Source organism: Solenopsis invicta, chromosome 14 (assembly GCF_016802725.1).
Source record: "Solenopsis invicta isolate M01_SB chromosome 14, UNIL_Sinv_3.0, whole genome shotgun sequence".
Classification (NCBI taxonomy): Eukaryota; Metazoa; Arthropoda; class Insecta; order Hymenoptera; family Formicidae; genus Solenopsis; species Solenopsis invicta.
Genome location: NC_052677.1, coordinates 8,338,385 through 8,363,557, shown reverse-complemented (window position 1 = coordinate 8,363,557; position 25,173 = coordinate 8,338,385). Strand labels below are relative to the sequence as shown.

Sequence of the window (25,173 nt, the reverse complement as noted above, 5' to 3'; positions counted from 1 at the left end):
TCGAAATTTTTGATTTATTAGACAGGTATATACCCCCCCCCCCCTCTTTTAAAGTTTATGGCTCCTGACTCAGCCGAGAACTCCGCGTTGACGGTAGCGACATTTCGTTGACAAAATTAGAATTAATACACGTGAAACGTGACAGATTGACGATGAAATGTTATCGTGCATGTCATTTTGTTATTATGTGTTTCATTGTGAAAATATGACTTGTCTCGTATTTACCAAATTCGTAAAAATGGACTGCGAGTAAAGTTTCTTTGAATTTTATACATAAAAGTACATTTTTCACTCCTTTTAATAGTTATCTGTGTGTTTTCCTGTCTGAATAGACGTCACTTTACGTGCTTTTTACGACTATTTACTGACTGCTAGGCGAAAAAAGGATAGTCGTAACCGATATTTAAAAGTGTTTTAAAACCATCTGATTAGTCTGTTTTATCCAAATTGGCATTATTTAGAAATGGCACGTCGGACAAAATTACGTGCCCATGTGTTTTCCTGTTTTAATTGCTTCACTTTACATGCTTTTTACAACTATTTACTGATTGTTAGGCGGAAAAAGGATAGTCGTGACCGATATTTAGAAGTGTTTTAAAGTCATCTGCTTAGTCTGTTTTATCCAAATTGGCTTTATTTACAAATGGCATGTCGGACAAAATTACGTGTCATTTTACGCAATTTCTCGCTTCTGACGTCACGACTTCAATATGGCCGCGGCGAGTACTCAGGGGGAAGGTACCGATAGCGCACAGTACTATTGCACACAGCCAATCACAGCGGCTGGTGCTTAGTGATATTCTTCTGTTCAAGCGCTATGAGTGGTTGTGAGTGGCTTGTGTGCAATAGTACTGTGCGCTATCGGTATCTTCCCAGTACTCAGGAGCCTTAAGGGCAAATTCACACCTTGACATAAAAGCAGAAGAGCAGAGAGCCAATCAGAACTCGCGCTGGTAATACTTTTACAAAAAAACAAAATGTACTATTTACAGCGCCAACTAGGCCTTTGCTCTTCTGCTTTTTTGTCAAGGTGAATTTTACCTAAAAATTTCTTAAATCCATTGTAATTTATGAAGTGAGACTGAAACTACAGAATATCTGTTCTCACAATTTAAAAAAAATTATAGGAGTTATATAATCCATTTTAATCGGGGCGATTAAAATAAAGTGATTCTTATTTTTTCAATCTAAAAGAAGTTTTCGCGAATTACGCAATTTATTTTAATCTATGACATAGGACTGAAATGACGTAATCGCTATTTTTTAATCCAAAATATATACGAATGAATTAAAATGGACTACAAATTTTCAATTCATTTAAATTCATTTCCGCGCGTTTGTTGGACTATTGTTTCTTACTTCATAAATGGAAAGATAAACGTGATTAGATCCAATAAATATGTATTGAAATTACATTTGTATAAAATGTTTAATTTATATCTCAAAAATATAAAACTTTCTATATATATTTCAAATTTATTGTATACATACATTTTGATAAAGACCTCGCACAAACCTTACAGAAAATGGTGTCTCAGTGGATTTTGGTTGAGACTTGGAAATTTCTGGTGATCCTGATGAAATGTTCTCAACAGAATTGGATTAACTTCCAAGTCTAATTTAGGCTATTGTCTCTAGGCGACATTTTTTAAAACAATTTTTTTAAAACTGATCTTGTCGGTGCTAGAGAACATCGTATAAGAAAAATGGCAACTGGCTCATCCAAGCAGCGCGTCATCGAACTTTTATGGGAATATTCTGTTTTCTTCTTACATTATTTTATGTAAAAGTTCGCAAGAATTAATTATAATTATAAATGTTAAAACATGTAGACCGCGTATAAAGAAAACTATGTAATTAAAATTTCAATTTGTTTATAGTTTTATTATAGTGATTTCGGCTGGGGCGCACCGGTGTGCCACCTTACCGGTGGCACACAAACTGGCTCTGATTATTTTCTCATGTCTACTTTGTGTACACTCAATATGCACTTATGAGGTGTATCCACGGGGGTGATACTGCTTATACTTCGCTATGCTTTTACGCGTCCCTCGAATGTCTCTTTACGATCAAAAAATCCGCAAGAGGCGCTAGTTCCTACCTGCATCCTTTGATTTGACCGATTTGGCTGACGCATAGACCTGCTAAACATTAAAACGATTAAAACTGTTAGGGCCAGTTTCACAACTTAGTTTAACCGGAGTTTAAACCTTTAAACTTGGTTTACGGTAAATATTGTGTCCCACAACTGTCTTAAACCTCGGTTAACGTTGTTAAACTGCGGTTAAAGTTGAACGGCGAAATTCGGGCGTTTAAGGTAGATAACCGAGGTTTAATACTGCAGCGCCACTGCTTTCAGTAATCTTTCGAGTATTGTACTTCATGGCTGATATCTCCACGGAATTGTAAAAAGGTTATGTTGCAAGATATGGCTCTGGAATATATGTTATCGTCATCTGACGATGAAGATTTTGTGCAAATAATAAATCGACGCCCGAGAATAATTAGAAGACGACCGTCATATTTTGAAGAATTTGATGACATTGATTTTTATGCTCGATTTCGCTTAACCAAGGAATCTGTTACTGCAGTCTAAGAGAAATCAAAGAAGAAATTTCTTATAAAACAGAACAGTAAAAATAGTTTTGTAATATTATTAAATTAGTACTTATAGATTACATACTATAATTACGATGACCATATGTGTTTTTCCAAAGAACAGTTTTTTTTTTATTTCGAGTGGCTGTCTTTTAGATTTATTTATTTTTTTCAAAACTCAATTTTGTCTTTCATTCTAATCTGTTGTTCTTTATTTTATGAGAAATTTTTTTCTAATTAGTGTTCCAATGTTTAATGTACTTAATAAAGTGTAAATTTTTACAGTAACAATTGAATTTAATTGTTTAGTTCAAACTGATTTGGAAACATGTAAGAAGAAAACTTTAAAACTTTTAAATTTGTTCATTACTTTTTGCCTTGGTGTATAGAACCTGTAATATCTCATTCCCTACTCTTCGGTAACAACCAATCACACTACTTGTTCTAGAAGAAAGATAAGTCTGTTGAAGTTTCTTCGCATAGATTATAGGTTTACGTAACCTAGAGTTAAAATTTGGTTGTGAAACGCGATAGAAGTTTAACCGTGGCGTTAAACTTGACGGTAGTTCAACTAAGCTCGGGTTAAACCCAAAGTTGTGAAACTGGGCCTTAGAAAGCTTTATTCGGCCTTATAAGATTAAATTGTGTTTTTTGAACCTGCATTTTCTAGTAAAACAATAACTTTCAAATCGGTTGTAAGCGTGTAAGGATGCAGGTCGACTTATGCGCCACCAAGCGGCTTAATATTCCCGTGAGACAAAATCTAGACGCGTAAATTTTAGCAGTGTCACCCCCGTGGCCCCGTGGGTGTATCGAGCCCGATCGAGCCCAGACGAACATGCGGCACCATTGAAGGACTGCATTATTTGACTAGCCAAACACAAAAGCTGCACCGACACCTGAAATGTGCAACCGGTGTGCCCCAACCGAAATCGCTATAAGTTACACTTAAGGTTTGAATAAGAGCGGTAAAGATTTAATAGAGATATCTAAGGATAGGGAATCTAATCAGATGGCTTTAATACATTTATAAAATGCGTCAAGACTATCCTTTTTTTTCGCCTAACAGTCAGTAAATAGTCGTAAAAAGCACGTAAAGTGACACCTATTTAGACAGGAAAACATACGGATAGTTATTGAAAAATGTGTTTTTATGTATAAAATTCAAAGAAATTTTACTTGTGGTCGATTTTTACGAATTTGGTCAATACGAGACAAGTCATATTTTTACAATGAAACACGTAATAACAAAATGATATGCACGACAACATCTCATCGTCAATCTGTCACGTTTCACGCCTATTAGTTCTAATTTTTTTTGCGACGGACTGTCGCTACCGTCAACGCGGAATTCTCGGTTGAGGTGCAAGGAGCCTTAAAAAAATAAGCAGCTTCAGCGATTGACGCTCACTATTTTTTTGCAGCTGATTGGAGTTAACTTGTGAACGTAAACTAAAACTGGTATTTATAAACAATTTTTATATTTAAGATCGTTTTAAGATGTTAACCAATCACAGGCTGGCATTCATAATTTAACTCTTAAACACGCAAGTCGGTTTGAGAGACCCCATATGAAGTTTTGAACGCTTGCTGTGTGAAGACGGAATGAGATAGGAGGTTTGGACCAAGACGTAAAAAAAGTTTAAAATCTCCTCTTTCGATTGATATGGTTAATCAACTTTTTTAGTTAACTAGAATTCAAACGGCACGGCAGCAAAATTTTTTTAGGGTCAATGCAACCCATATAGCGTGTAAGTGAAACCTTTTTTGTGAATATTTTATATAAAAAAGTTAGATAAAATACGTTCAAATAGGTCGGTTCGCGGATGTTACTCGCATATACTCTGTCTAAAGTTGGAATACTATAAAATGCTGTAGAAAAGGGAGTTTTTCCGAAATATATCATAAAACACATCAATTTTCAATTTTAGACACGATTTAATCAAAAATACCTCGTATTCGCCTTGTTACATAAGAACATTTTTTAATAGAAATGACAATGATATAATTTTTTTTAAAGTACGAATCTTTAGCTTTAAAACGCCGTATTGTAAAGTACTTAAAAGTTTTTTGTTGCGAAGATATGATTTTTTAAAGGAAAAGTAGATATTTGTCTAATTTCTCATTTTTGCTTAATCGTTTTTCCTTTATAACTTCACAATAAATTATTTTTCGGCAATGCCAATTGTGCAGTCACACTCCTGAGATTCTAAATTTTCATAAAAAAAAATTATAAAAAAATATTGATTGAAACCAAAGTTATAGCTTTTCAAAGTTGAAAAAGTCTCCCAGACCCGAAAATGTGTTTCCGTATTTTACAGGATTGGTGTGTTTAAGGATTAATTTTATTTTAAAAAACTTAAGTAATGTCTTAAGATGTTAATACAGCTTTGTGATTAGTTGATAATATCTTTAAACAGTATTTGAGACGGTCTGAAATAAAAGAATTGACTATGAATACCGATCACAGAGTATCATTTTAAAACATTACTCGAGATGGTCTCAAAATAAGTTTCATTTATGAATACCGACCTAAGTTTATCACTTCATAAATTTTAAAATATGTGAATTATGTATAAATATTTATTAATGTTTTTTGTTTCATCTAATTTTATTTATAAGTTAAAAATGGCACATTGAAATTTTTATTCAATTATAAATCATGCCTATTTTTTATTTTGTCTAATACTCTAACACATTTTGTTTTGCTTCTTTGTCTTCATTTTCTTTTTTTATGTCTGATTTTTTTATCAAGTTGGCCAACACAATACCAATAAACAGTAACATGCCTACTTTGTGATTAGATATAAATTTTTTGGCACAATCCGTAGGATTGTTAATGTTTAAAGTATATATCTGGAAAAAAAAACTATTTATATGCAATTATATACAGTGTACAATAAAGACCAGGTCATCTCTCGTGGACTGATAGAGCAAGTTAAACTAATAAGGGAACTGTCATGGATGTCCGGCGCCGATTTGATTCTCCTTGAAATATGTTGTTAAACACGAAAATCTAAGAAATCTGTATTTTTTTTATATCGATGGAATCTCATGTTTAGGGGGTGAAACACCCTTTGAAAAAAAACGGTATTTCTCTTTCGGGGCGAATATTGTTGAAAGTAGAAGAGACAAAAAAAACTTTGTTAACAAAAGTTTTACAGTTTAAAGAGTACTTTAAAGTTGTAGAGAAAAATTTTTTTTTGTTTTATTTAACAAAATACCCTTACCACCCAAAATTTATTCAAATTTTTCAAATTTTCTTATATGTATATGGTTGGATTTGAAAAAAATACCCTTTAATGTAGCTAAAAAAAATTTTAAAAACTTGAGAAAACTTTGGGTGGTAGGGGTATTTTGTTAAACAAAAAAAAATTTTTTTCTGTCTCCTACTTTCGACCCATATTCGCCCCGAAAGAAAAATCCGTTTTCCTTCAAAAGGTGTTTCACCCTCTAAACATGAAATTCCGCCGATATAAAAGAATACGAATCTCTTATTGTTAGATTTTCGTGTTTAACAACATATTTCAAGAAGAATCAAATCGGCGTCGGACACCCGTAACAGTTCCTTTGTAAGTAGAAAAGTCCTTTATCATTTTGCAAACTTTGCAATAATTAATGAGATATTAATGACTAAAGATAGCCGAATGTGCTCGGCCTATTGGCAAATGTAAGCGTGTGATGAGATACGTTTGTTCAGTGATCATCGTTGCTAGGTGCGCAGGAAGTTTTCTTCAAGAGGTACCAAGCCACTCGCGTGTCTATTGTCATTTGTAATAAACAATTCTTTGCACGTCTCGCAACACCATGCGATCCTATCTCGCCGCGTGTTTGCATTTGTAGGTAAGCCAGGCTAAATTGCTGATTTTTATTAATTAATATCTTATTAATTTTTGCGAAGTTTGCAAAATGATAGAGGACTTTTCCGCTTAGTTTGACTTGCTCTATTAGCCCATGAGAGGTGATCTGGTCAAACACCATTTTAAATCAATTTATAATTTTTACCTGGTTGCTAATATGTGTTGCAATAAATCCAACAGTAGTATAATAAGGCCAAGTTTGAGTAGTTAATATACCAGAAGTGATTAAACTCGCAATCATTATTATTGCAAAACCAGACAAATAAAATTTCGTGTCCTCCCCGAATTTAATAGCGGTCGACTTCATACCCAGCAGAATATCATCCATTCTATCCTAACACATAAGAAAAGATTTGTAAGGGATACAAGAAACATGGAATTAAAACATTGTTCATAAAATGTTAAAAATCTTAAAAAAAAAGATAGGTAAAATAAGCTGATTTTGGCTTTTGGAGCGAGTAAAAACGGTCAGTTTTTTTTGTAGTTTTTGAGTATCAGAGTCTGATTTTTACAAAATTTCAATTGTTAGGAAAGTATTAAAATCAGCATATGAAACTATTACAACTATTACTGTAAATGATTATATTATTGTTGAATTTTTGGAACACATTTATTTTTACGAATGTAATAATTGTTGTTTTCTTGCAAAATATGATAATTTTTCTTTTTAACAGTTCATGTTCTGCTTGATAAAGAAATTAAAAAATTATCTAAAAACAAAAATTTGTTTACGGACATCGATCTATGGAAATTATGTTTTAAAGAAATCTTGACTATGAAATTTAAGATTGTTATTCATTATGACTCTTAAGGACTTGCTCTCAGAATATTTTGTATTCTATTGTGGTTTTAATAATAGAAATTGTAACAATCGCGCAAAAAAATATTTTTAAGCATTAGGATTTGCTTTGATTAAGGCCCCTTCTTCATTTATTAATTTGTATTATTTACATATTGAATCGATTTTTACTTGACTGTTTATTTTATATAATTTTACACTTTTATATTGTTCTCATAATGTGTGTCCTTCTCTTTTTAATAGCTTCACTGACATTTTATGTTTTCTTGAAAAATTAAAAATTTTGAACAGTCAGAATCGGATTCGACAGCTTAAAAATTATAAAAAAAAATAAACATACCGATTTTAATTGTCGTTCCAAGGGCAAAATTGGTCCATTTTACCAATCGTTTTTTAAACAATTTTCTATAATTTAAGAAAATAATAACAAAAGTTTCTCTCTCTTTTTTTGTGCACTTACTTGATGAGCATATATTGTATCGTATAGAATAGTCCAACAAATACCAGCTACATAGAGTGGTAAGCAGACGGACCAATTGCACGATCCATGTACAGCTGACCATCCTAATAAGGTACCCCAATTAAAAGTCATTCCCAGAATTAATTGCGGCCAATACGTTACTCTTTTCATGAGAGGATAAATTATTACTAGACCTAAAAAGAGAGAAAAAAGACATGGATCAAATTTTATATCCATTTTAAAGGGATGTTGATTTTATCGACATGTTAGTTTTACCGACTGAATTGATTTATACGTGTGATATTGATGTAATGGTTAACGTCAACATATCTTTACAAACTATTACATCAATAACGCATACATATGCATAAACTTTTAAAAACAAAATTTTATATTAAAGCTTCTAGCTCATTTCTAAAAATAGTATTGTTCTTTCGTTGTTATTCTGACAATGAGTTAAAACTACGCTTGTTTTACAGACAAAAAAATATAATGCTTTTATATAAAACAAATATTGTCACAAGTCAACGTCAGACGTTGATAAAAAAACTAATGTTTTATTTTTTTATTGTTTTTAATATTTTCTATTTAAATTGTTGCTTTTCAACAGTATTATTGTTAAATTTAATTGTAAAAAAGGATTTATAATTAAACAAAAAAAATTGTTTAAAAAAATATTTAATCAGTAAACAGACTTGTCACCAGCATCCCATCAAGATGCTAAAGTTGTTCTGTTTTATTGGTTAAATGTATTTTTTCTAGCATTCCAGCAAATAAAAATAAAATTAAATGAATTGAAAATTATAATTTATTTTTATTTATCCAAGTTCGCGTTTTAGTCCCGGAGTATTTTTAGATTTAAATGAATTCAAATAAATTGTTATATGAAATGTGCTATTCATCATGTTGAATTTAAATGTATTCATGTTTACATTATATTATTTTTGGATCCATACAAAATAATTTTTGGATTAGAAAAATTTGAAGCATGAATTTGAAAATGTCGAAATGAATCCATTTCAATTCATTTTTATTTGCTAGGAAATGGCAAATTATTTCGGAAATATTGGTTTAATGGAAAAATGTTTCAAACAAAAATTGTAGATTTAAAAAGCTTATCATCTGGTGATATTTATTTGAACCTTTGGATAAATTTGGAAAATCCAGTCAAAGTTAATATAAAAATTTTTAATAGAAATATACATTTTTAATTACATATTCTTGTAACTGTTTTCGAAACTTTTTCAAAAAACGATAATACGTTATAACGAACTGATAAAATTAAAACATAAAAATAAAAGGCCTCTATCAGTCATAGTGATTCTTGGTACCAAATAATAATTTTTTGTTTAAATTTTTACAATTTCCAACCCAAACTGCGCGTTGCATATTTGTTGGACTTAAAACATAGTCATGAAATCGGAATAGTAATATTAATGCTTCGGTTGAAGTAGTAAGACGTCCGCATTTGGAAGATCCAAGTTTGATCCTTGGCTGAGGTGTTATTTTTTCGCAATAAAATACAATTTTTTCCGGGAAGGGAGGATATTATATATTATGCTTCTAAAAGACCAAATATTACTGTTCCGATTTCATGACTGTGTTTCAAGTCCGACAAATATGCGGTGTACAGTTTGAGTTGAAAATTGTAAAAATTAAAAAAAAAAAAAAAAATTATTCAGTACCAAGAACCGCTGACTGACATAGACCTTCTATTTTCGTGCTTTTCACAAAAAAGTTAAGTTTCAGTTATAAGTACACAATATTCTTAGAATATTATATAAATATTATTAAAAGTTAAAATATTAAGGCTCCTGAGTACTCGCCGCGGCCATATTGAAGTCGTGACGTCAGAAGCGAGAAATTGCGTGAAATGACACGTAATTTTGTCCGACATGCCATTTGTAAATAAAGCCAATTTGGATAAAACAAACTAAGCAGATGACTTTAAAACACTTCTAAATATCGGTCACGACTATCCTTTTTCCGCCTAACAATCAGTAAATAGTTGTAAAAAGCATGTAAAGTGAAGCAATTGAAACAGGAAAACAATGGGCACATAATTTTGTCCGACGTGCCATTTCTAAATAATGCCAATTTGGATAAAACAGACTAATCAGATGGCTTTAAAACACTTCTAAATATCGGTCACGACTATCCTTTTTTCGCCTAGCAGTCAGTAAATAGTCGTAAAAAGCACGTAAAGTGACGTCTATTCAGACAGGAAAACACACGGATAGCTATTAAAAGGAGTGAAAAATGTACTTTTATGTATAAAATTCAAAGAAACTTTACTCGCGGTCCATTTTTACAAATTTGGTAAATACGAGACAAGTCATGTTTTTACAATGAAACACATAATAACAAAATGACATGTACGATAACATTTCATCGTCAATCTGTCACGTTTCACGTGTATTAGTTCTAATTTTGTCCGCGACGAAATGTCGCTACCGTCAACGCGGAGTTCTCGGCTGAGGAGTCAGGAGCCTTAAAATAATATTCTGAGAATTTTATTCATTACTTTTAATATTATGGCAATATTGTATTAATGTTATATTTCTGTTTTTACACAATATTTATGGTATATTACTCCAATATCCACGTAATATTATGAAAATGTTCTACGAATATTATTATGGTCAAAAGTTATCAAAAATTAATGTTATTAGTGTTCGTTGTTTTTATAAAAGCTGAATTTCAGTTTTGAGGTATCAGGAGTTTTTACAGATATACCCTCTCTATGTAATTTTCAGAAGTATGTTACATATTAATTTTTTAACTTTAGAATTTATTCGAATTCAAAATAATGAATAGCTCAATTCGAATTTTAATTCATTTGAATCTAAAATGATATAATGGGGACATGAATCCATCCGAATTCAACATGATGAATAACTTATTTCATATTTCAATCCATTTAAGTCTATTTGAATAAAAAAATACTCCAGAACTCTATAGTGTAAATTTGGATAAATTATAATAAATTGTAATTTTTAATTCATTTGAATTTATCTTTGTTTACTGGATAATTATTCCTATTAATCTAAATTTTAAAGTTAATCTATAATTGTAAATTTTTATAATATAATTTTTATAAATAATGGAAATAAAATCAATATATAAATTATTAAATAATATGAAATATTTAAACATTTTGCATTCTTCCTTCAAGAAATAATTTAAAAAAAGCAGAAATTAACTTAATTTTAAATAATTAATAAAACATTGTTAAATTCAAAATCGTGATTCTTTTGAATTCATTTCAATCCAATTAAAGTTTAAGAATTCCTTGAATCCATTTTAATGCATGAAGTGGGATTGAATCTATGGGATTCCTTTTTTAATACAAAAGAAGTTATGAAAATGAATTAAAATGGATAACAATTTTTAATCCATTTTAATCAATTTCCATTTGCTGGATACAGTAAATGGAAATAGATTTAAATGAATTAAAAATTTGTAATCTATTTTAATTAATTTGAATACATTAAAGAATAGTAATTACGTCATTTCAATCCTATGTCATAAAGACATAAATTAAAATGCATTGACTCGCGAGAACTTCTTTTTTATTGAAAAAATAGGAATCACTTCATTTCAATTCCATTTTAATTGATTAAAATGGATTACATAGCCTACATAACTTTTTTTGAATTGAAAGAATTGAATCCCGTAGTTTCAATCCTACTTCATGAATTCAAGAAATTTTTGAATTTTAATTCAATTAAAATGAACTCAGAAAATCAAGAATTTAAATTTGGCAATGATCATATGAGTGCATTTCTACCCATTGTAATTTATTTCTGTTTGCTGGTAACGTTTCCTAAATCTATTACAGAAATACTGTACGTATGACTACTATGACTTACGAATTTTCGGACTAACGGCATATTAACTAAATTATTGATTAAAAATAGATCAGTAAATTATAATTAAGCTAATAGGCACTAAAAATTAAACATTAGTTTTATAATAGTAAATACTATATTAAGAATTATATTAAAAAAAAATAGCATTATTTTTGAATATCTGTTGAAGTTTTCATTTAAGCTAAATACTAATGTCTTAATAGCCAATATTATTATACATAAAGAATTATATTCACAAAAAGAATAATTTTTTTGTCATGATTTTATTAAATAGAGATCTATAATCGTTTTTCATGATAAAATAATTATTTACTTCACTTATATAAAATAATAAATAAAATTAAAACAATGTACTTATATAATACAGTTTCGTGTAGGCTATTGTTATCGGTCAATTCAATTTATGACTGAAGTCTCAAAACGTAATCCCGTCGCAAATAGAGATATTTGTAAATCATTATAAATCTTTGATATACAGTACCTAGTGAGCTGGCACCGAGAAATATACTATACCAATTCAATTGCAACAATACAAGCAAACCCAGACTCAACTGTCCAGCTAAAAATATTAATGATTGCTTTGGTGTTATTTGACCAGTTACCAAAGGTCTGTCTTTCGTCCTGGCTACCTAGAGTAATAAATTGTATTAGTCACAATATCTAAAATATAAAGTTAGAATATGGTTACAAAAAATTTTACCATTTTGTCGATATCCTGATCCCACATGTCATTTATAGTGCATCCTGCACCACGCATTATAAATGCACCCATACCAAACAGTGCTAACATATGGAGATCTGGTAAGGCACCAGCAGGAGCTGCTAAGGCAATGCTCCATCCACAAGGCCAAAATAATAGCCAACTGCCTAACAAAAAATTAAAAAAAGATCAGAGATTGAAACATATGCAACAAATTTATTAAATAAATTTCCTACAAAAATTAAACAAGCCCAAAAAGTTAATTTTCAGAAAACAAAAATTTCTCATTTTTAAATTCTATATAAATATGGTAATTTGTTTCCCATCGTATAATAGATATCAAAATAAAGTTTTAGGTTTTGATTAATATTCTGAGAATTCATAAAAAAAAGAGTTTGTGGACTTGTTTTTTCTCAAGAATTATATATTTATCTATTTATGTATTTCATTTTCATCCCTACCGGAACAAAATATTGGCACTATAATTCATATTATTTAAGCAAATAAACTTATTTGATTTTCTACAAAGATTAAATAAGTCTATTGTTTAAAAAATCTGGGTTGTTATTAATGCATTATCTATCAGTAATATCATATCATAAACAATTTTGTTCCAGTAAGAAACAAATTGGAACGATATGTGTTTGTGTGTGTGTGTATATGAGTGAGTGTGTGAGAGAATTTTTTAAAATAAAATTTATCAAAAATTGAAATCTATGAAACATATTTATTAATTGAAGAGTTTCCTACAAAAACCAACTATAATACAGCTTCAATTATAATAGATAATTACTTGAATAAACAGGTCTTACCTATTGGTTTATCTATCCTCATTAGCTTCATATAGGGTTGTACATTGGGCGAAGCATTATTGACTAGCTTTGCGGCGATGCTCAAGCATCTTTTTTGTGGTACATCAGCTAACTTAACACAAATTGGTATATTTTTTATCCTTAATAAAGAATAGGTAATTCTTTGGAGTGGTAGTACATTAGGACTCGGATTATGCTTGTATTTATTGCATTGTACTGTAGAAAATGTCTGAATCTTTGTACATGGTCTAAAATTTACAGCCGTGCGGTTCAATAGCTTGAAACTGGAATATGTGTTACGTGACAGAAAACTGAAAACTCCAGTGACCCAGAGGCATCTTTTTACAATTATCATCATTTAATATTTCACCTATAATAATAATATTGCAAATTTAAGTAATAAATTCTTATATATTACAATATGTATGTATGTGTGTGTGTGTGTGTGTGTGTGTGTGTGTGCGTGCGTGCGTGCGTGCGTGTGTATACATATATGCAAGAAGTTATATATTATAATAAAATATGTTTATAATTATATATACATATATATTTTATAATTATATATACATAATATATTTATGAATACTATCAAGTTATTTTGAATATATTTAAAGAACAAGAATGTATATACTGTCAAAAGCAGATCTTAGTGCATAATAATAATTTTTTAGGTGAATTTACAAATGTTTTTAAGATTTTCCAACTTATGTGTCTCATATTTCCTGGACATAAAATACAGCTTTTAAGAACTCAGAAATGTAATATCATGAAAATTTGTTTTTGTGGAAACAAATTTGTTAAAAATGTATTGATACACTTCCTGGTTATATTAGGATTTTGTTCAATTGTTTTATATTTTTACCATACAATTTGATAAGAAATATTTCAGTTTGATAATACAAATAAAAATTTGTGTATACATGTATTGAAAAATATAGAATAATTTCAATAAAAAATAATTTTTTTTGTCTTTGCATTTTATAGTAGAGTGCAGACGTTTTCAACCTCTTTAGTGTATTATAGTTGGGAGAGAAAGGAAGCAAAGATTCTAAGTGTAAAAAGTGCAAGCAATGCAAAGAGGCCTATTATTTGATGCAAAAATAAATCTATCAAATAAGGTTAAAGTATAACCTCTACATAGTACGCAATTTATTTTTGAATTAGTGGGATTTAACAATTAATTTAAAAGTCATCAACGAGATTATTATAATATAGAAAAAACACTTATAAGGCATACACATTACTCTTTTCATTACTTGAAACAAAATATTGAAAATATTGAGAAAGAACAGCATTTAACCTTAACTTATATTTCGCGAAGTCTTACTTTGCAAAGAGCCGATAAATTCAAAGTTATGATTTATAGAGCAATTTTATAGGCAAACCTGTATCTTTGATATCACATAATTATTAAGTCATTATCACTGTATCTTATCACTTCGATGGTTAATATTATATCATTATATTCTGAACTTCGATCAACGCGCCAGAAAGAAACTGAGAGTGGCCATTTCGAACTTATTCAGCTTATTCATGAGAAGGTCAAGGTGTGTAAAGGCAGAAGCACACACTTTTGCATAGCTGCATAACCATGTGCATAAGAAAGTGGATTGGTCTATTAGCACTTGCATAAGAAAATCAGGGGTTAAGGGCCTCGCACATGAAATGCATAACATAACATAAGCACAACATAAAACCGACGGACCAATGAAAATGTTATGTAAATCAATATGGCGACTTTATGCTGAATGCTCATTGGCCCATCGGTCTTATGTTGTGCTTATGTTATGTTATGCATTTTATGTGCGAGGCCCTTTACAAACTCCTATGCTTTCCTCGGTACCATAGAGTCCCTAGAAGTAGAGCGACTGGACATCTTGGGGTTCCACGTGATTGGATGCACGTGATTGTGCACCTAAAATGGCAGCACCAATACGGATCTCTGTTTAATCCTCTTTAGCCAATGCGATAACAGCATACACACGTTAAGTGCACACAATGATAAATACACACACATAAAGCTCACATATGTACATACATTGACATAGGCTTTGTTTACACCGAATACTTGATTCGCGTAATATTTAGTAACTTTCTATTCAATTATCTTAATTTTGGTAATAAATTTAATGAATAGTATATTAAGCTGGTACAATATGAATCAAGATAATAAATAAAATATAGATATCACGTATACATTTACACGTATTGTCGAAATTAAGACAATTTAATAGAAAGTTACTTGTTAGTATACGTGTCAAGTGTTTGGTGTAAACTAAGTCATATTCATCACCCACATTTTAGGGGCAGGGGGTCAATCATGTAATTTCACGTGGAACTTTTCACGTTTCACTTTTCACGTTTCACTTTTCACTTTTCATTTTTCATTTTTCACTCATAGAGAGTTCACGTGAATCTTTTCACGCACAGCGATTATAGGCTTGTTTTCTGTTCCTGCACTAGACTGCACTGGAACGTTCCTTCTTGTTTTCGCTAACTTTGAAACATCTATCTATTTCATTTTAAGTGTACACTTATTTAGAGAGTTCAGGAACAGAAAACAAACGGTATGTATGAATAGGTTTGTTCGAGTTGCGTGAAATCCCCAAAAATTTTTGCACTCGAGATGAGATAAAAAGCCTGTTCGTGTTGCTGCTTTTTGAATTAATTTCTTTGTTGTCTCTCTCTTTCTTACGATCGAATATATATTTATCTCATCTCGAGTGCAAAAATTTTTGGGGATTTCAAGCAACTCGAACAAACCTAAATATATATTCGATCATAAGAAAGAGAAAGATGACAAAGCCTGGTATTCATAGTCGATTCTTATTTCAAGATCGTCTTAAGTAACGTCTTAAAATGCTAATACAGCTCTCTGATTGGTTGATGGAATCTTAAGGTAATATTTAAGATGATCTTAAATATAAGAATCGATTATGAATACCGGCCAAAGAAATTAATTCAAAAAGGGCAGCAACACAAACAGGCCTAATAATGCGCGGAAATTTAGTTTGCGTTCCGAAATTCACCATTAGAGGCTCTGTCACTGCAACTATCAAGCGATCGTGAAAAAGGTTTCTATCTGCTTTTACAGTATAACTTTTACTGTAAAAATTTTGTTATATAGAAAAAAATTGTAAAAAAAATATTCATAAATAAATAACAATATTTCTTATATTGCATAAACTTAATTTACAAATATAATATATATTACATTTATTTTTAATGATCCGTATATTGTAACAACTATTTTATTATGTAGTAATCTAATACTCAAAATTACATTGTAATTTAATTCAAACATTGTTTTTCAAAATTAATTTTAATTAGTTTTTTATGTGTGCAAATTTTAAAGTAAATTAATTTCATTAGTCATTAAATTTAACTTTGTTTAATTAAAAAATATTGAATAATTTAGAATATGGACCTTGATCAAAACTGAATTCTCCGCTCACACATGTATTTTCCAAATTTATAAGTTATAAACACTTACATGATTGATTAATATTCTATTTCACAAGACGCACCTTTCTTATATCATTGAGTATCAACACGCGTTTAAAGTATATTTTTATCTAAATTTGCATTTGATGAAACCTCATTCTATATAATTATCAAAATATCAATTTGTCAAATATAAATATCAAACCTAATTACATCACAAAAGCATTATTTTTATTTATGTATGTATTACTTTATCCTATCAACGCAATGCAATACCAAAAAGGTTAACCTCTTCAATAATACCTCTTCAAACTGTTACCACACTTTCATTCTTATTTCAAAATAGATACAATGATATTGAACAATATCAATTTGTGCTAACTTAAAATTTGTAAAATCTACTTTTCTTTATTAGTTGTTTATTAGAGAGTAATAATATAAAAATGTAATATACGCATCATATATGCATACAATTATTTTAATTTTATTTATGTATATTCCGTTCTTATATTATTACTCTCTAATGAACAACTAACAAAGAATAGCAGATTTTACAAATTTTAAGTTAGCACAAATTGATAATGTTCAATAATGCCCTTTTCATGTCAATCCATTTTCCAGTAATTTTTATTTATTCTTGGAGTTGAAGTTTATTTACGTTCTGGAAAAGAATAAAAAAAACATTTTCAAAGACATTATTGATTTTTAACATATAAATTAATATTGATTAATGTATAATGTAGTTGAATAATTTCAAAGTTATTTTTACTGAGCTTATAATAAACAGGAATTCTATATGATATGCTTGAAATATTATATGCTTTAATATGTACCAAATAATTAATAATTGTTTTATTAATTTTGATTTGTTTCCGATATAACCACAAACTTTAGAATAGATTAATTAATTTTTACAAACAGAAATTTAAACGAAATCCAGTGTTTAGACAAAAAAATTACAATAAATCTAAATTCAAATCATTCTTTTTAACTTTATCTTTGATTTTTTGTGTTATTATTTAAAAAAATAAAGAGACTTTTCAAGCATGCTTCTCGGTCTCCACGCTTTCGTCATCAATCGAATTACATTTGAGACAGCAATCGTCAATCCGATTAGCCCAGGGAAATTTTCTATACCTACGTTGAGTACCATTGTTCAATCCAATCCGAGATCCGATTAGTTATCGTAAATACCCTCTACTTCTAGGGACTCTAGGTACCAGTGTTTGCAGCGCCATCACTTTTTGACACCCTCACAGCAAGAACTAAATTTTATTGTGTGAGTGTTTCGCCATATTGGCAGCCATATTGAAAATAAACTACGTCACGTCTTTCTGGCTGTGGCTGCCTACATACCATGGTGGAAGTAACATGGTTTGTGCAGTTTGCAAGCATCTCTCTCTAATTCTTTGCCCTCTCGCTTGTTTTCTGACCGTTCAGACCCCAGGTGTACCAATCTTATTTAACTCCACAAAGTTGTTACAACTGAATGTAGTTGTCTTCGTTGCACGCACATCATGTTGTATTCTCTCGGTCTTTTTTTATCGCATACGTGAATATCGTACGAGAGCCTTGAACAGAAGGAAGAGTGTGATTTGCATGTAAGTAATATTTTTTGATATTTTACAATAATTGAAGAAGTTTGTTCATATATTAACATAAATTAAATTGGAAAGGCTTCAAATAAAATTACATAAAATGCAATAAAATGACTCTTTGAAGGTCTCTTTCAATATATAAAAAGAAAAAACAAATACAAAAATTTAATTTTAAAGAATTCTCAGTTAATTATCTCCCAAATTAGTTCGATCCGCCATAAGGCCGCGAACTGCACTATATATAGTGCTTTTCCTAGATCGCTCCGTTTGAAAAGTCGCGATTTTTTTACTCAATCCGCATAAAATGCCGCGAGTAATGTATAAAATTCTTAAGATCGTTCCGCTTGAAAAGCCGCGATCGTTTTACTCGATCTGCACAAAATGCCGCGAGTAAATGTAAAATTGATATTTTACAAACTTTGATTAATTTTTGTGGAAGTTTGACTTGTATAGGTTGCTCATCTACCACGAAAGTCGATGCAGTCTTGTTGAGATAATAACACTCTAAAGGAAGCAGGATCAGTCTTTCTTTAAAAATTTTCGCAAATCGTTGACTAAGTCACCAAAAGTTGGTCTATGTTTATTTTTTGTTGCAAAAATTATGTTTTTGTTGCGGAAATAATTTTTTCATTTTTTTATTTTTTCTCCTTTCATCATTTTTTAAGTATTGCTTCTTATTTATTTTACAATGCACCGACGCACCATCTTCACTAAATTTCACATAAAATCTCTCGAATTACGTACGTCTTTCGAAATCACGCGTACTATAAACGGTACAAACTGCAATTCTTTCAGAGAAAAGGACACAACGAACATATAGCAGAGTGGGACAAAGATGCAATCATAACAGTTGTACTAACCTGATATTATCAAACATTTAATTTTTCGAAGTTGGTACACCTGGGGTCTGAACGGTATCCGAAGCGAAAAAGGGGCGTGGTTTGCGGATTTTGCACACACCATGATGTAAAAAACAAGGTGAAACAACGCGCATCGTCGGCGGCTCGATGCGCGGTAAGAGGCGTGGCTCAATTTGATGCGCCAATGAAATTTGGGTCCAAATATATCCGCGCAATTTAAATACGAAACAATCGTATGTAGTCACACGTACTTAAAATGTAGAAGTTGTTAAAAAAAAAATATATAAAAATGTAAAAATACTTGAAATTTATTATCTTTAACACAAATCACTGTTGCAATAAACACTGTTGTTAAAAACATGAAATATAACAATTTAGCCATACACATAAGCTCATTCTTATAACTTTCCAAATTTCTTCTAATCCAAGTTTAAAAAATTTGAAATCACAATTTTCATTAATGTACAAAGTCTCAACCTTACCTTCACGTTCTTCTTTTTTTAAATAGCTTTGAATTTCTTTGATTCACCAATTATTTCAAATTCACGTATAAATACAAGTATACATACGTCCCAGTACCGGAGCCGTAGCCATGTTGAATCTCAAAATTTGGACCCAGTTCTGATTGGTCTAGAGTATGGTCTACTGCGCATCTGGTTACTTGTTTCACCTTTCTTCTTACATCATGGCACACACCATGTAATACTTCCACCATGCTACATACAGCTGACTAGGAGTTCGAACGCTTTTGTCCGTTTACATTTTTGTGTTTGTTGTGTGCATCACAATCGGATTTCGGTGTTTTATTATTCCAGTTATTATTTCTGTATTGGTCAAATCCTGTTGAATTATTGGGGACGGATACCAATAAAAAGAAAGAAGAAGAAGATCACGTATTTCTCGTTATTAGGTTAGGTTTGCGTCTGTAAGTATCAATTGCATTTACTTTGGATAAATTAAATTTAATGTTCATATTCGATGTTTTTTTCTGTTTATAGATTAAAGAATAAGTGTACCAGAATGGTTAGAGCATGTTGTGTACTCAATTGTACATCAAAGAAAAATATGCCATCGCATATATTTCCAACAAATGTACACATGCGTGAAAAATGGTTAAAAAGTTTAATTTTGAAACCCTACAAAGAAAATGAAATTAGTAAGCTTAGAATTTGTTATGAACACTTTAAAGAAAGTGATTATACTGGGACTTCTAAATATCGAAGACTAAATCGGAGTGCTGTTCCTTTCATGACAACAGAGGCATGTACAACACAATTTAAGAATATTATACAGCATCAAGAACAAAGCATACTACAAGAGACAATTACAATTGCATCAGAGAATGTCGCGCAATTACAAAAAGACGTAGAAGTAATACCTAGACAGCAAGAGATTATCGTGCACATGCAAAAAGACGTAGAAAGAGTATCACAAGCTGATCTCATGCAATTGCAAATAAATATGGATATAAAATTGTCCCAAATGCAAGCACAGCATAACAATCAGCTACAAGAACTAGTGTCACAACAACAACAGAACCAAGATGATCACAAGCGGTTGGAAACAGATATGGCTATAAGATTGTCCGAAATGCAAGCACAGCATAACAATCAGCTACAAGAAATAGTACAAGAAATCGGATCTTTGAAAATGCAATTGTATAAAAATTTACAAACAAAAAGACCTAATTTGGGAGAAATAACGCGGAAGAAGACTTTATCTCCAATAGCAAGAAAATTTTATAACAATAATATAAAACTGCAAGCACAGCAAAGGCGCATGAAGAGAATAATCAACAAAATGAAACAACAAAAGAAATGCAAGAATTTGATATTAAATAGAAGAAAATGTAAAGGCTAAGAGGATAAAACTACAAAAATACAAGAGGACTTTATCAATATGATGTTGAGAAATAATGATGTTCCACCACAGGTAATTCTTAATCCTAACATATGAATAACAGTTGGTTTATAATAGCCATAACAGTAAAAATTGGTTAATAATAATCGAGTATTTTTTTATAAATCTATTATGATTGGCCAATTTCTTACGCTAACAACTATTATAAACCAATGTTAATTGTTCCCTAATAATTGTGAAAAACCCGTAAAAAAATTATATACATATATATATAAATTTTCTTGGATAATGCCCTGATAAGTGCTTTGATGCCTGTTTAAATTATATTATTGTATTTAAATTTTACGTATATTGGCATAATTTATATAAATATAATGTTTAAATAGTAATTGTGAGAAATACTTATATGCCCACTATGCATTTATCATAAAACAATACAGTATATATATTTTGCAAATTTTTTATTTTCCCAATATTTAGAATATACTTAGTTTTTTGTTTCTTATTTTTGTTACAGGCAAGACGACATACAATTCAGGATGTTCTGCTTAGGCATTTACCGGAGATTCCGTTCCTCTTATAATTTTATATTTAAATTTTTATTATGTCCATCACATACAATTTTGAACACCGAATTAATTTGTTAATCAAAAATTTTATACTACAATAGAAAATGGGAAAACAATACGAAAAAGAACATAAAATATTTGACAAATATAAAATATAAATTGTATATTGTATATTATATTATAATTGTGTATTGTATCTATTATACGTTATAATAAATATTCTTATTCTTATTTTCAATGTATTCTAATTTGTAAATAAATATTGATAGCAAATATTTTTAGAAAAGAAAAAAATGCCTCAATTTATTCACCATCCTTACCTACTTTCAGTTTGTATGTGCATATCAATATGGCGGAACACTCATACAATAAAATTTAGTTCTCGTCTGTGAGGGTGTCAAAAAGTGATGGCGCTGCAAACACTGGTACCGAGTAGAGTCCTATATAAAGAAAGAAGCGACATTGATGTCCGAAGCTCTGATTGGTAATCTGATTGATACTTGATTGGCTAAGCGAGCAGCCATATTGTGACCACAGCTGTTTGCAGAATGATACGAATGGTGTTTGATGACGTTGAGCGGTCTCAAAATGGCGGTGGAGGACTCAATTGGATACTGAAGGTTGTAGTGGGGGTTCGATGTCGCTTCTCTCTTTATATAGGACTCTAGTACCGAGGAAAGCATAGGAGTTTGTAAATCAATTTCTTTATGCACATTGTTATGTAGCTATGCAAAAGTTTGTGCTTCCGCCTTAAAGGGCCTCGCACATAAAATGCATAACATAACATAAGTACAACTTAAGACCGACGGACCAGTAAAAATGTTATGTAAATCAATATGACAACTTTATGCTGGATGCTCATTGGCCCATTGGTTCTATGTTGTGCTTATGTTATGTTATGCATTTCATGTGCAAGGCCCTTAAGAGAAAGAAAATGAGATGATTCCCACTGTTCTTGTCTAATGTGCGCGCGCATCGAGCTGAGTAGGGAGGTATGAGGCTTGTTTTTTATTCCTGCACTAGACTGCACTGGAACGTTCCTTCTTGCTTTCGATAACTTTAAAATATCTATCTATTTCATTTTAAGTGTACACTTATTTAGAGAGTTCAGGGGGTTAATCATGTAATTTCACGTGGAACTTTTCACGTTTCACTTTTCACGTTTCACTTTTCACTTTTCATTTTTCATTTTTCACTCATAGAGAGTTCACGTGAATTTTTTCACGCACAGCGATTATGTATGAATAATGCGCGGAAGTTTAGTTTGCGTTCCGAAATTCACCATTAGAGGCTCTGTCATTGCAACTATTAAGCGATCGTGAGAAAGGTTTTTACCTGCTTTTACAGTATAACTTTTACTGTAAAAATTTTATTATATAAAAAAAAAAATTGTAAAAAAAATATTCATAAATAAATAGCAATATTTCTTAATTATATTGCATAAACTTAATTTACAAATATAATATATATTACATTTATTTTTAATGATCCATATATTGTAACAACTATTTTATTATGTAGTAATCTAATATTCAAAATTATATTGTAATTTAATTCAAGCATTGTTTTTCAAAATTAATTTTAATTAGTTTTTTATGTGTGCAAATTTTAAAGTAAAGTAATTTCATTAGTCATTAAATTTAACTTTGTTTAATTAAAAAATATTGAATAATTTAGAATACGGACCTTGATCAAAACTGAATTCACGGCTCACACATGTATTTTCCAAATTTATAAGTTATAAACACTTACATGATTGATTAATATTCTATTTCACAAGGCGCACCTTTCTTATATCATTATGTATCAAAACGCGTTTAAAGTATATTTTTATCTAAATTTGCATTTGATGAAACCTCATTCTATATAATTATCAAAATATCAATTTGTCAAATATAAATATCAAACCTAATTACATCACAAAAGCATTATTTTTATTTATGTATGTATTACTTTATCCTATCAACGCAATGCAATACCAAAAAGGTTAACCTCTTCAATAATACCTCTTCAAACTGTTACCACACTGTTACCACACTTTCATTCTTATTTCAAAATACATACAATTTATTAATTCCCTAAATTTTCACCTTTTCGCCATCATGGCTGATGGCGAAAAAGTTCACGTGAAAAAGTTCATATTTCCGCTCATGAGTGAGTTACATGCCGTTTGTTTTCTGTTCCTGAACTCTCTAAATAAGTGTACACTTAAAATGGAATAGATAGATGTTTCAAAGTTAGCGAAAGCAAGAAGGAACGTTCCAGTGCAGTCTAGTGCAGGAACAGAAAACAAGCCTATGATTCCGTGGAATCGTACACCCAAGGACTTTGATTCTGTCCATGGGGAAATTTTCCAAACTGAGAAGTCACCACTTTCTACATACTCGCAGTTCATGATTAACGTAACAACCAATAAGCTCTAGTTGTTTCATTAACCATGAACTGCGAGTATATAGAAAGTGGTGACTTCTCAGTTTGGAAAATTTCCCCATGGACAGAATCAAAGTCCTTGGGTGTACAGTCGTGTTCATTATAGTTGCGAAACTTTTTCTTTGATGGTTTTTGGAATGTAGCCTTGCTCATCGAGTGGCGAACGTAATTGGCTGGATCCACAAGTAAGAACCAATCATGTCCTCAGCTCTCGTTATAGTTGCGCGTTCAGAAACGCATCTAAGAAAAAGTGTCGCAACTATAATGAACACGACTGTACACGATCGTGCAGTTCACGTGAAACTTTTCACTTTTCACGTTTCCGCCCTAGGGGAAATGTTACATGATAGACCCCCTGTAACAGAAAACAAACAGATGGTGTATGCCGTTTGTTTTCTGTTCCTGAATTCCCTGAATTAGTGTACACCCAAGGACTTTGATTCTGTCCATGGGGAAATTTTCCAAACTGAGAAGTCACCACTTTCTACATACTCGCGTTTCATGATTAATGAAACAACTAGAGCTTATTGGTTGTTACATTAATCATGAACATTAAGTATGTAGAAAGATAGCGACTTTTCAGTTTGAAAAATTTCCCCATGGACAGAATCAAAGTCCTTGGGTGTACATACAGTGCGTTGCATTGATGCCTGGGGTACCGATTTTAAGGACCACGTTTCTTTCTTAGTTATTTTTACGTTTATGACCAAATGCTGCCGTCAACGATCACCGCAGCATTCAGTCATGAACATAAAAATAATCAAGAAAGAAACGTGGTCCCTAAAATTGGTACCTCAGGCATCAATGCAACGCACTGTACTTTACCACACATCCTCCCCACTTGACCGCGAAAATCAACAGCACTTGCGCGATTGAACAAGGATGGTGGGGATCATCTCGTTTCCTGTCTCTTTCTATTAGCTTATGCATTCGTGACGGGCTCTTTTCCTCTATAGTATAATCTTTTTAGAGAAGGTTGGTTTATAGTCGATTATTCTTCTGCAAATTGACTTGGTTGGCCAATTTCTTACAATAACGGTCATTATAAACTAACCTTAAAGTTGCTTTATATTAGCTGTAATTGTAAGAAATTAGCCAATCATAGTCAATTTATAGAAGAAAAATCGACTATGATTGGTGAATTTCTTACTGTAACGGCTATTATAAACCAATCCTTAAGTCCCGGTCTACAGTAGGTGTAGTAAGTCTTAAGTCGTAAGAAATTGACCAACCATAGTCGATTATTCTTTTTATATTCAACTATGATTGGTCAATTTTTTACGACTTAAGGCTTAGTACACTTATTGTTGA

At 30.8% G+C, this 25,173-nt stretch overlaps 2 protein-coding genes across 5 annotated transcripts; one reads left to right on the top strand and one right to left on the bottom strand.

Annotated features, from left to right (window-relative positions):
- Positions 1-5,163: 5,163 nt before the first annotated feature.
- Positions 5,164-14,706, bottom strand: LOC105192895 (4-hydroxybenzoate polyprenyltransferase, mitochondrial). 3 transcript variants are annotated; one of them, XM_039457225.1, is made up of 7 exons: positions 14,487-14,706; positions 13,102-13,471; positions 12,290-12,456; positions 12,071-12,218; positions 7,718-7,911; positions 6,604-6,792; positions 5,164-5,454 (listed from the first exon to the last, which is right to left on the bottom strand). In XM_039457225.1, the coding sequence occupies exons 2-7, from the start codon at positions 13,457-13,459 to the stop codon at positions 5,281-5,283; spliced, it is 1,230 nt and encodes a 409-aa protein (XP_039313159.1). In that variant the 5' UTR covers positions 13,460-13,471; positions 14,487-14,706; the 3' UTR covers positions 5,164-5,280. The 3 variants fall into 3 exon arrangements, with proteins under 3 accessions (XP_039313159.1, XP_039313158.1, XP_039313160.1); XM_039457224.1 differs by having other exon boundaries at positions 5,281-5,454; positions 14,429-14,700; XM_039457226.1 differs by having other exon boundaries at positions 5,302-5,467.
- A 4,960-nt stretch (positions 14,707-19,666) lies between these two features.
- LOC105206550 (putative mediator of RNA polymerase II transcription subunit 26) lies at positions 19,667-21,663 on the top strand. 2 transcript variants are annotated; one of them, XM_026136629.2, is made up of 3 exons: positions 19,667-19,928; positions 20,002-20,935; positions 21,381-21,663. In XM_026136629.2, exon 2 carries the CDS (start codon positions 20,024-20,026, stop codon positions 20,861-20,863), a length of 840 nt encoding a protein of 279 aa, XP_025992414.1. In that variant the 5' UTR covers positions 19,667-19,928; positions 20,002-20,023; the 3' UTR covers positions 20,864-20,935; positions 21,381-21,663. The 2 variants fall into 2 exon arrangements, with proteins under 2 accessions (XP_025992414.1, XP_025992415.1); XM_026136630.2 differs by having other exon boundaries at positions 19,676-19,913.
- The last annotated feature ends 3,510 nt before the right edge of the window (positions 21,664-25,173 follow it).

Bases quoted from the DNA above. Each gene is read 5' to 3' on its own strand.
- LOC105192895 (XM_039457225.1), bottom strand. From the start codon at position 13,459: ATGATGATAATTGTAAAAAGATGCCTCTGGGTCACTGGAGTTTTCAGT. The intron at 7,912-12,070 runs GTACTGTATATC...CTCTCTTTTTAG, and splicing joins TCTCGGTGCCAGCTCACTAG to GTCTAGTAATAATTTATCCT. The intron at 5,455-6,603 runs GTAAAAATTATA...TTTTTTTTCCAG, and splicing joins CAACACATATTAGCAACCAG to ATATATACTTTAAACATTAA.
- LOC105206550 (XM_026136629.2), top strand. From the start codon at position 20,024: ATGGTTAGAGCATGTTGTGTACTCAATTGTACATCAAAGAAAAATATG.